Here is a 10,487-nt window from a genome sequence, read left to right on the forward strand (position 1 = left end):
ACTCATTAGAGTGGCTGTATAGTACTATAGGCTGTGTATACTGGAATGATTCCCGGCGGTGTGGTGCTGGTAGTGCAGGGTTTGATACGATACGGCCTGCCTTGCCTTGCTGTGTAATTGATCCCTTTGGGCCCGGCTGGTACGACAGAACACACACACACATGGCTGGCATGCCGTGCAGGACACATCCAGTTGAGGCTTGAACAGAATCACTGCAGAGAGGACAGATGCTCCGACTGCCATGCAAACAGACTCAGCCGCTGCAAACCATTAGCCACCGCCGCCGCCAAGCCTCCCTCCCTGAGACTGCATGGAGGAGCCGTGCATGATTCAAACCATGAGCTAGAAAGAGGCACATACCCTCACACACACCCACACACTTACTCTCTCTCACACACACACACACACACACACACACACACACACACACACACACACACACACACACACACACACACACACACACACACACACACACACACACACACACACACACACACACACACACACACACACACACACACACACACACACACACACACACACACACACACACACACACACACACACACACACACACGTGTCACCTCCTTCATTTGGAAAAGTATTTCATGGTTTGGAAAACTTGTAGAGAGATCTCACATCGATTTCTTTTTTTGTTATTGTATTATTCTTTACGGTAGCTGCACAGTAGGCTTTTGACCTGTGGGGCATATTGCTCCAAATCTATTGGTCAATTGTGGTCACACTCTGGTTTGAAAGCGACTAAATGACTCCTTCCCCTTCCTCCTCTCTGTGATTTCCCTCCAGGCTCTATGACGTGACTGGAGTCCCTGGGGGCCCTCCATTCCGCTGACAGTACCATGGCGGAGGAGAGCATTGGTGACCATGACAGACAGCCTCAGCCCATACCACCAACCACCACCACCACCACCACTGGTCCATTACTACAGACATGAGCAACCTACACAACCAACTCTAAACCATGGTGGGCATTATCCACGAAGCAAGGTACAGAATGAATCCATCAACACAGGAATTGGCATCAAAACATAACGGGGAAACAAACGTCGAACCTAACCAATGTTGTTTTTATGATTCTGGCAGAGTGATAGTGTAGCAGCATGATGTTGACAAGTGTGCACTAAGATACACTGGTAATAATATAATATAATATATTAGTGTTGCAATTCTATTTCTATTGAAGTGTAGAAACTCCTCGCCTTGAGCTCAAAGGCCCCCAGAGTCCGTTTTGCAACAACAAAAAATCCATGTGTATAGCATTAGGAAGAGCCATTGAGTTCTATCCCATTATATTGACATGTCTCATACTGTATGTTGTTTTTAAATTATTACACCCATTACAGAGCCTTGTATCCACACAGAGGAATGAACGAGACACCACACACACACAGGCACACAGTATACGACCAGAACCGTATAGACTGGTCTAGATACTGCCAGTATGTCTTGATGAAACAGAAAAGTCTCTGAGTAAATTTGACTTATCTTGTCATGAAAATGAATGAAGCCAGTTGTAAAGCAAGACAGTGCTTTTTCACAATATTATTTGTAAAGAACAAACTGTACAGTCGATAGTCTCCGTCTCGGTTTATGTTTTGTTTATGTTTACTGTCTGTTGATTCAGTCATCCTATATGTATCTCAGACAGTACGGTATGTCTAGGTTCGGACTAATTGTAGTTACGTGGGCTGAAAGCCCTTAAAGACATAAACATTAGGTGGTGAGTGAGATGATACTGAATAGAATAGCAAAAATAGCCAACTTACTAATGCTCCCTACACTCAGAAAAAAAGGATTAGATTTGTTCCTAAAGTTGAACAACCATTTGTGATTGGAGTGGTACCCTCCTTTGTACTTTTAGATTAATTGTAGAGTTACCATCCATGACTGTATTTGTTAGTGGCATGGTTGTAGAATTAGTTTGTTTTCAGTCCTGTGGCTTTCAGCAAGTGAGTTCCTCGGTGTATATTATCATTAAAATGAAAGTCTTTATGATAATACATTACATATCTCATAAGGCCTTATTCTGAGGCTTACCTTTACCCTAACACAGTGGCCCGAAACTCATATATTACTGTCCACATCAGACCTTGCAAGTACGTTTGCGAAGTTCCAAGATTAAGAGATGTTCATAAAATCATAGTTGAGGGCTTTCCTTTTCCAACCAGGATTTCTGTAAAGCTTAGGAAATGTACAAGAATTTTGCAATCCTACCTTCAAGTCACATTATGCTGGCTTGCCAAGTGATTTGTAATTCCTATTGGAATCCAGCCAACGTTAGGATATCCAACAATTAGAATTTGTATTCATATGCAACCTGCATTCATGAAGACAGTCAGGGTTAGAAACAGTGTGAGGAGACTACCTACAGTGCCTTCAGAAAGTATTCATACCCCTTGACTTATTTCACATTTTGTTGTTTTACAGCCTGAATTCAACATGTATTAAATAGATTTTTTTTTTCACTCACCCATCTACACACAATACCCCATAATGACAAAGTAAAAATATGTTTTTAGATTGTTTTGCAAATGAATTGATAATGAAATACAGAAATATCTAATTTACAAAAGTATTCACACCCCTGAGTCAATACTTTGTAGAAGCACCTTTGGCAGAGATTAGAGCTGTACAGCTCTTTCTGGGTAAATCTCTAAGAGCTTTCCACACCTGGATTGTGCAACATTTTCCCATTGTTCTTATTCAAAATTCTTCAAGCTCTGTCGAATTGGTTGTTGATCATTACTAGACAACCATTTGCAGGTTTTTTCATAGAATTTAAAGCACTGTAGCACAAAACACAAAACTGTAACTTGGTCACTCAGGAACATTCCCTGTCTTCTTGGTAAGCAACTCCAGCATAGATTTGGCCTTGTGTTTTAGGTTATTGTCCTGCTGAAAGGTGAATTCATCTCCCAGTGTCTGGTAAAAAGCAGACTGAACCAGATTTTCTTCTAGTATTTTGCATGTGCTTAGCTCCATTACGTAAAACATTTTTCCAGAAAACTCCCCAGTCCTTAACGATTACAAGCATTCCCATAACATGATGCAGCCACCACTATGCTTGAACATTTGGGAGGTGGTACTTAGTAATGTGTTCTATTGGATTTGTTCCAAACATAACTTTTTGCTCTGTATACAAAGTGTTAATTGCTTTGCCATGTTTTATGCAGTATTACCTTCGTGCCTTTTTGCAAACAGGATGCATGTTTTGGAATATTTTTATTCTGTACAGGCTTTCATCTTTTCATTCTGTCAGTTACGTAATTAGTCTTGATCCATCCTCAGTTTTCTCCTAACACAACCACACACTTTTTTAAAGTCACCATTGTCCTTGCTGAAATTCCTGAGCGGTTTCCTTCCTCTCTGGCAACTGAGTTAAGATGGATGCCTGTACAGTATCTTTGTTGTGACTGGGTGTATTGATACACCATCCAAAGTGTAATTAATAACATCACCATTCTCAAAGAGATATTCAATGTCTGCTTTTTTTCATTTTTACCCATTTACCGATAGGAGCCCTTGTTTGCGAGGCATTGGAAAACCTCCCTAGTCTTTGTGGTTGAATCTGTGTTTTACATTCACTGCTTGACTGAGTGACCTTACAGATTATTGTATGTGTGGGGTACAGAGATGAGGCAGTCATTCAAAAATCATGTTAAACACGAATATTGCACACAGAGTGAATCCATGCAAATTATTATTACTTGTTAATCACATTTTTACTCCTGAACATATTTTGGAGTGCTGAAACAAAGGGGTTGAATACTTATTGACTCAAGACATTTCAGATTTTCATTAATACATTTGTAAGAATTTCCAAAAACGTAATACCACTTTGACATTATGGGGTATTGTGTGTAGGCCAGTGACAATTTAATCCATTTTAAACTCAGGTTGTGAAACAACAAAATGCAGAAAAAGTCAGGGGGTATAAATACTTTCTGAATGCACTGTAAGCCATTTTAAACTTGAACAACCATTTCAGTAACGGATGCAAAAAATCGTTCAAACGTATTGGTTTAGTTTAGAAAAATGTATGTTATTTATCTTTGTGTAGCAAAACGAATCAATCAATGAATGTACATGCAAAAACACAGATATTAAAAACTTTTTTTTATCCACCGGCAGTAGAGCATGCAGGAAAGTATGATGATGGTAATAATTATCGTACACATTTGCAACAGAAATGTACTTTTACATTGTACCCCTTTTTTGAGAGTGAAACTGTGATGATTGTACCTTTTTATATTTCCAATTTGTACCCTAAAACAGGGTTTCCCAAAGTTAGTCACGGTGGAATAAAAGTGAACATACTGTACACAAACACAAACTTTGATCTCTGGAGACCTAATGTGCTGTACACTGTGTGATGTGTATTTACACGGGGCTTTAAACAGCGTTAGTTTATTTGATGTGTGGAGGAAATGTAATATGAAAGCGCTGATTAAGATAACAGCACTGATAGCTTTGAACTTTCTTCTCCTGCGAGACCACGGGGAGTGTCTGGGGAACATCAAACACACACGTCTAACATAAAGATCCTCAATCAGCCCTGGTAGCATTTGATCACATCTTCCTCATGCACTGATTCTACTAGTCCTACGTTCTCTGTTATCAATCTAAATCATACTAACGTGTCTATCCTATAGTACCTCACCTCAATCATTTGATCACATCTTCCTCAGGCACTTTAATATAGGCCTAGTTACACGCTCTGCCACTTATCAATCTAAATCATATTATCCCTTTATTACTATTTTAGGGCACAAATCAGCCTTTATTAGAGAGAGCGAGAGCGAGAGAGGCATCAAAATATGGCCTCAAGCCATATTTTATTTCCATACGTTGTTTTTCTTATTCAAGAGAATACTGATAGCTATTGATTGTTTTGTTCTATTTCCCTGTAACAGCACAGTAGTTCACGCCATTTGAATTTCCCCCGAAGGTCTGTCGCGTCCTAAAAACATTTGTTCCGTGAAAATGCTACACCTTGTGCTATTGTCAATAAAGTAACATGTCATTGATGCTCTTGTTTTGGGTCACCCTGAACGTTGGGCACCTAAAGCAGAATATATATTTTTGGCCAGCAGGATTGCCTTTAGTATTCTCCTAAGCATCAGAAATCTGTTCCCGGAGATACAGTCCTCTGATTCAGAGGGGTTGGGTTACATGTGGAAGACATATTTCAGTTGAAGGCATTCAGTTGTCCAACTGACTAGGTATCACCCCTTTCCCCAGTATAAGATTAAGAAATAACATATTTTCTATGTAAACCTATTCAATAATCATGTTATACATTAATAGCCAGTTTCCATTTTTATAGAGATCAGATTTGAGTGCAAGATTTGCAATATTATATTTCACCACGGCCAGTGTGAGAGAGATATTGTAGTGGAAGAGAAAGGGAAGCCAACACAGACAGAGTCTCACTGCCTGCGGTCTATTTAAAATCATTTGCATTCAAATTCTCCTGAGATATCACAGAGACACCCTGCCACTACTGTACTAGGCTACCATGTTTTCACCATTAGCCTATGTTGAATGAATGGATGGATGGATGGATTAATTCATTCATTAACGAAAGAACGAACAAACAAACAAATAAATCAACAAATGAATGAACCAACAAACAAACAAATTAATGCTTAATTTCCATGTCATACCACCACCACCCCATCGTTGTCTATTCCGTCCACTGTGTTACTGTAATGCAGTCTCAGTGCAAACCTTATTTTACCACTAGAGGGCAGCGTGACTGTCACTGGCATAATGACGCGGCAACAGTACAGCATCTCTAATGGCGCTAATTGCCAGGTTGGCTGGTGCTGCACTGGGTGTATTAGTGGGAGACATGCCCCTCTTCTTAGCCCGGATACTCTTGGGTCATTCCCTCCATACCTGCTCCTCTGCAGCCACTGAGTACACTACACTGTGACATTATCCTATTAAATGACGCAGGTTCATTTAGTTGCTGATTGCTCCATTCCTGTTGTTTTTATCCCCAGATATCCCCATTTTTAATCTAACACCTGCCCCCTTTCATGGCAATTTGCACTCTGTGTAATTGTCAAGGGTTCATTATTAGAAATGAAGCAGCCCCGGCAATCTTGGAAAGCATCAATGCCTATATCACGTTGGCTGGAGACCACACATAGGCCAGATGGCGTGCCGACCAGCTACACTTTTCTTTCTCTCTCCAGATTTCTTCTGTGAGGCTGATTAATTGTTTTACAGTTCTGCACTGTAAGACTTGTTTTTGTTACTATGGTTTAATGCCCCGGCAGAATTCACAATATTTGAGTGCCAGAACATACTGTTGTTGACAATGATTAGTATGGGACTGTCTAATTTCTTCATAACTTCCTTTCAGAGCTGTAGACATTTGAATACGTTCCACATACAGTATCTATTATGGGAATAATGGGAGTGAAATATACAACGTTCATTTAGGGACAGTCATTGCGGAGTAGGTAGATGTGGACCCTAACAACTCGTCCAAGGTATTCTTCACCCCCTTCAATGTCAACATTTGAGATTTGGCATTTGGTAATCTAATCCTAGATCTGTCTGTGGTTATGGCCTGGGCAACTTCTACCACAAGCATTGATTTATTTAGCATGTTTTGAAGTTTTGAAGCAACTTAGCATTGTTTAAGGATCGTCTGTGATTAGCTAGCATTGATTATCCTGTACTCTGACAGAACTTGTGTTCTCGTTGATCTGCAGGTCTCTTAAACACAGTCAACGACAGCCAACACTGGAGGGTTTGGGGGCACTTGAAGTCGAGAGCGAGGTCTCATCTTTGACTCTGGAGAAGCTATTTCATGTTTCCTGTGCCCTGACTCCTGGCTCCACCCCTCTTCGGCTCCAACCAACCAATGACCATCTGCTGTAGATACCCCACTGTCTGTCATTGGATCAACACGTCCCGTCTGCCCCCTTCTATTAGCGTCCGTCTGCTTTGTAAATGAGCAGAACCCTCTAGTGCCGTGGAGGTCTGGTTTCCATCAGCGCCTTGTCCAGAGAGGGAGAGAGTGGTGTCTATGGAGCCATTTAGATCGACTACTGTACTGTTCAGCTCCTGTCTGCTAATGTTCATGGACAGAGGACTACCACTTACTTCAACCATACCTGCTTCTGTTAGACTGCAATGGGACAGAGAGATGTATCCCAAAGAAGAGGATTATTGTGAACCTGGCCCGAGGCTTTCTGATGTGTCTGACCAGGCGCCAGACTATGGACTGGACCAAACGTTGGACTGGATTTATCCAGACTATGGACCAGACTGGACCGGATGACATGCTCACTGCTCGCCCTGTGCTCTGCTGTGAATAGCCTTCTGCTGGAGGAGTACACCTTTGGCACTCTCCATATTTTTATAGACCAAAGAGGGGGAAAAAAATTACAGTTTATTGTGAGACGAGATGGACCAGATTAGGAAAGAGAAATGGATACCTGTTTTTCTCGCTCCACAACAATGACGGCCCTCATAGCTGTAGATGTTGGGCTTTATGTCATTCTGAACATGGACTATAGAGTCTCGTGGGACACGCATACAAATCAAAGGAGTTACCTTTAAACACTTTGCTGGCATTTTGTTCTCTGACTAAACCCACCCACTGTATTTTGAAACTGGAGATATAGGTAAACATATATCTATGTATTAAAAAAAATCTGATTAGCATTTTTCAAAAGCTACAAATTGGGACACATTGCAATAAGCATGGTTGGTAAAAACGGTAAAAGAGCAAAACTACTGATCATCAATGAGGCGAAAAGAGAATATTGAAACTGTCATTTCTGATTGAGGCGGGCGGGTGGTGAAAAGACAAATTGCATTAAATGTATTTTGAAAGGCCTAAAACGTATATATTTAACAGTTTTATATGTTGTACCTTTGTAGAGAACCTTATTCGACATGAATAACGTGGTCACAAAATGGCAGCCATAGAACGTGAAAAACAAGCTCTCTAACGCTGGTTTGTCCTGCTCTCTTTCTGTTCTCATGACAAGTAGCTTCTCCCCTCTCATACCTCTAATCTCCCAATCTATCAATCACAGATAAAGGAAAAAATGCTCTTGAGTTATGTTTAAATATTTAATGGTAATATTTTACAGATGCCTGTGAGAGTGTCTTGCAGTGTACGGTTTTAATGTGGTTAACAACTCTGACACAGCATAAACAATCTGACTGAACCCTCAATGCAACTGATTGAATTCCGGCCTGAGAGTCACTATCTATCAAAAATTGAGCTCATCACAGACAGAGATTTTGTCACTTTAGTCAATGAGCAGCCTTTGGATCCTGCTGATTGCTGCAGTATTGCATTGTGAAAGGCGTGGAATACTTACTCATTTCTCTATAATATCTCATTTATTTTTTGTGCTTGTGTTTGTCGCACAATGCTGACCTCCAGTCCTGAGAGACGAAGATGATGATGACACGCGAAGAAGGGAGGCATTGTGGGAAAAGTTTTCGAATCATTTACATGAGATACTTTTTATCATGAAATATTTGAAGAATAAATGAAAGACATGAAAGAACCATCACTTGCTAATATAGACGGTTTGGTTTTCAAAGTCATCCAATTTATTCAAGGAAGTAAGATTCATCATACCTTATTTTGTATTACGTTAATTTAATTATTCTATTCTATATGCCAAAAACTGACAGACAAAAGTTGTTTCTTTTCTTCTAGACCATCTACTTTAAAGTGTCTAATTGTCCACATGTAAGTTCCTCATACATATCTAATAGGTAAACACCTGATATACATAAGTAAACCAAATCAAATGATTTATAGACAGTCTCAATGGGATTTGATTATAATAACATATGCATATGAATGTATTGATGCAGAGTTGATTAAGGCATTTGCTCAGACAGTTAGGACAGAAATAATAGTCTGACTCACTCCATATGTGTATGCTGCTGGCTGTATGTATTATGGTGGAAGGGATTCCATAATTATACAACAATATACTGTATATATGCAGAGCAGTACACCTGGTCAATATTTAATGAACTGCAAGATTATGATGCTAAAGAATTTGCAAAGGGTTTCCCTGCAAAGGGCTACCCTGCAAAGGGTTATCCTGTAACGGGTTACCCTGCAACGGGCTACGGATCTAATGCAAGTGAAAACACATACAAAGAGATGATACCAGTCCCTTGGACAGCACCATATAACCAGACTCCTGCTACATTAGGTGGTACTGTCCAAGGTCCTGGTTTTCAGCCAGGGGCTTCACAGAGGCTTCAAAGAGGCTTCAAAGGTCGTGTGTTAGGCTCTGAGTGAAGGCCTATACCTTCCAGATGAACCTCCAACTTGTTAAGATCCAGATGCTGAATTTCTCTTATCCACACTTGGCTCTCTGCTGTTCAGTCCGACAGACTGACTTTCATTGACTTACTGACTGGGACCAGTCTGACTAGCTGGCTGGCTGGATGACTGACGTTCCTTCCTAATCCTGACTGACTGGATCAGCCTGTTCCACCAACACCAGCTGGAGATTAATACAGCTGTTGTTGACAGAGGAGTTTTCATAGGATGCAAATGAGAAGTGAGTTTCCTGAAAGGATCCGTGGGTTTTTCATTTGTGTTTGTGTGTGTGTGTGTGTGTTTGTGTCCGTGTGTGATGTGCGTGTGTAGCCTGCGATTGTCAAGACGGTTGTAAATATTTAATTACATCTGATTGAATTTCAATAATCTCTCCCGTATCCCGGAGGTTCGGTGTGATGTTCGGAGGAGTCGTGTCTCATACACATTTTAATTTGATTAGAGCAAAGTACAATGAGGAGTTTCTCCTAGAGGTACAAAAGACAGCTTGCGATAATGTCTTTGCCGTAGAGAAAGAGGCAAAGTGGGTCACATACAACTGGGAGAATATTACTGTGTGTGTATATCTGTCTGTGTAAATGCTTTCTCTCTTTCCTATAGCTCTATAGTGATATGTGTATCATATCCGCATTTCCCAATCCTGTTCTGTTGATGTGTTCGTATTTGTACAGTGCCTTCTGAAAGAATTCAGACCCCTTGACTTTTTCCACATTTTCTTATGCAGCAGCCTTATTCTAAAATGGATTAAATAAATAAGAAATCCTCAGCAATCTACATACCTCATAATGACAAAGCGAAAACCGGTTTTATTTTTTGTGTGCAAATGTATTACAAATAAAAAACAGATACCTAATTTACATAAATATTCAGCCCTTTTGCTATGAGACTCGAAATTGAGCTCAAGTGTATCCTGTTTCCATTGATCATCCTTGACATGTTTCTACAACTTGATTGGAGTCCAGCTGTGGTAAATTCAATTGATTATGAAATGATTTGGAAAACCAAGCTATGTGGTCGAGGGAATTCTCCATAGAGCTCAGAGACAGGATTGTGTTGAGGCACAGATCTGGGGAGGGGTACCAAAAAATGTCTGCAGCATTGAAGGTCCCCAAGAACACAG

General features: G+C 40.4%; 1 protein-coding gene across 3 annotated transcripts in view; it reads left to right on the top strand.

Annotated features, from left to right (window-relative positions):
• The window catches only part of tafa5a (TAFA chemokine like family member 5a), a 178,924-nt gene extending 170,351 nt beyond the window's left edge, over positions 1 to 8,573 (top strand). For all 3 annotated transcript variants that reach the window (XM_055905937.1, XM_055905940.1, XM_055905938.1), the window contains exons 4-5: positions 811 to 1,011; positions 6,753 to 8,573. In XM_055905937.1, coding sequence (XP_055761912.1) covers positions 811 to 819 — 9 coding nt within the window. In that variant the 3' untranslated portion in view covers positions 820 to 1,011; positions 6,753 to 8,573. The remainder of the gene's footprint in view (positions 1 to 810; positions 1,012 to 6,752) is intronic.
• The last annotated feature ends 1,914 nt before the right edge of the window (positions 8,574 to 10,487 follow it).

Source organism: Salvelinus fontinalis, chromosome 39 (genome assembly GCF_029448725.1).
Source record: "Salvelinus fontinalis isolate EN_2023a chromosome 39, ASM2944872v1, whole genome shotgun sequence".
In the NCBI taxonomy this organism is placed as follows: Eukaryota; Metazoa; Chordata; class Actinopteri; order Salmoniformes; family Salmonidae; genus Salvelinus; species Salvelinus fontinalis.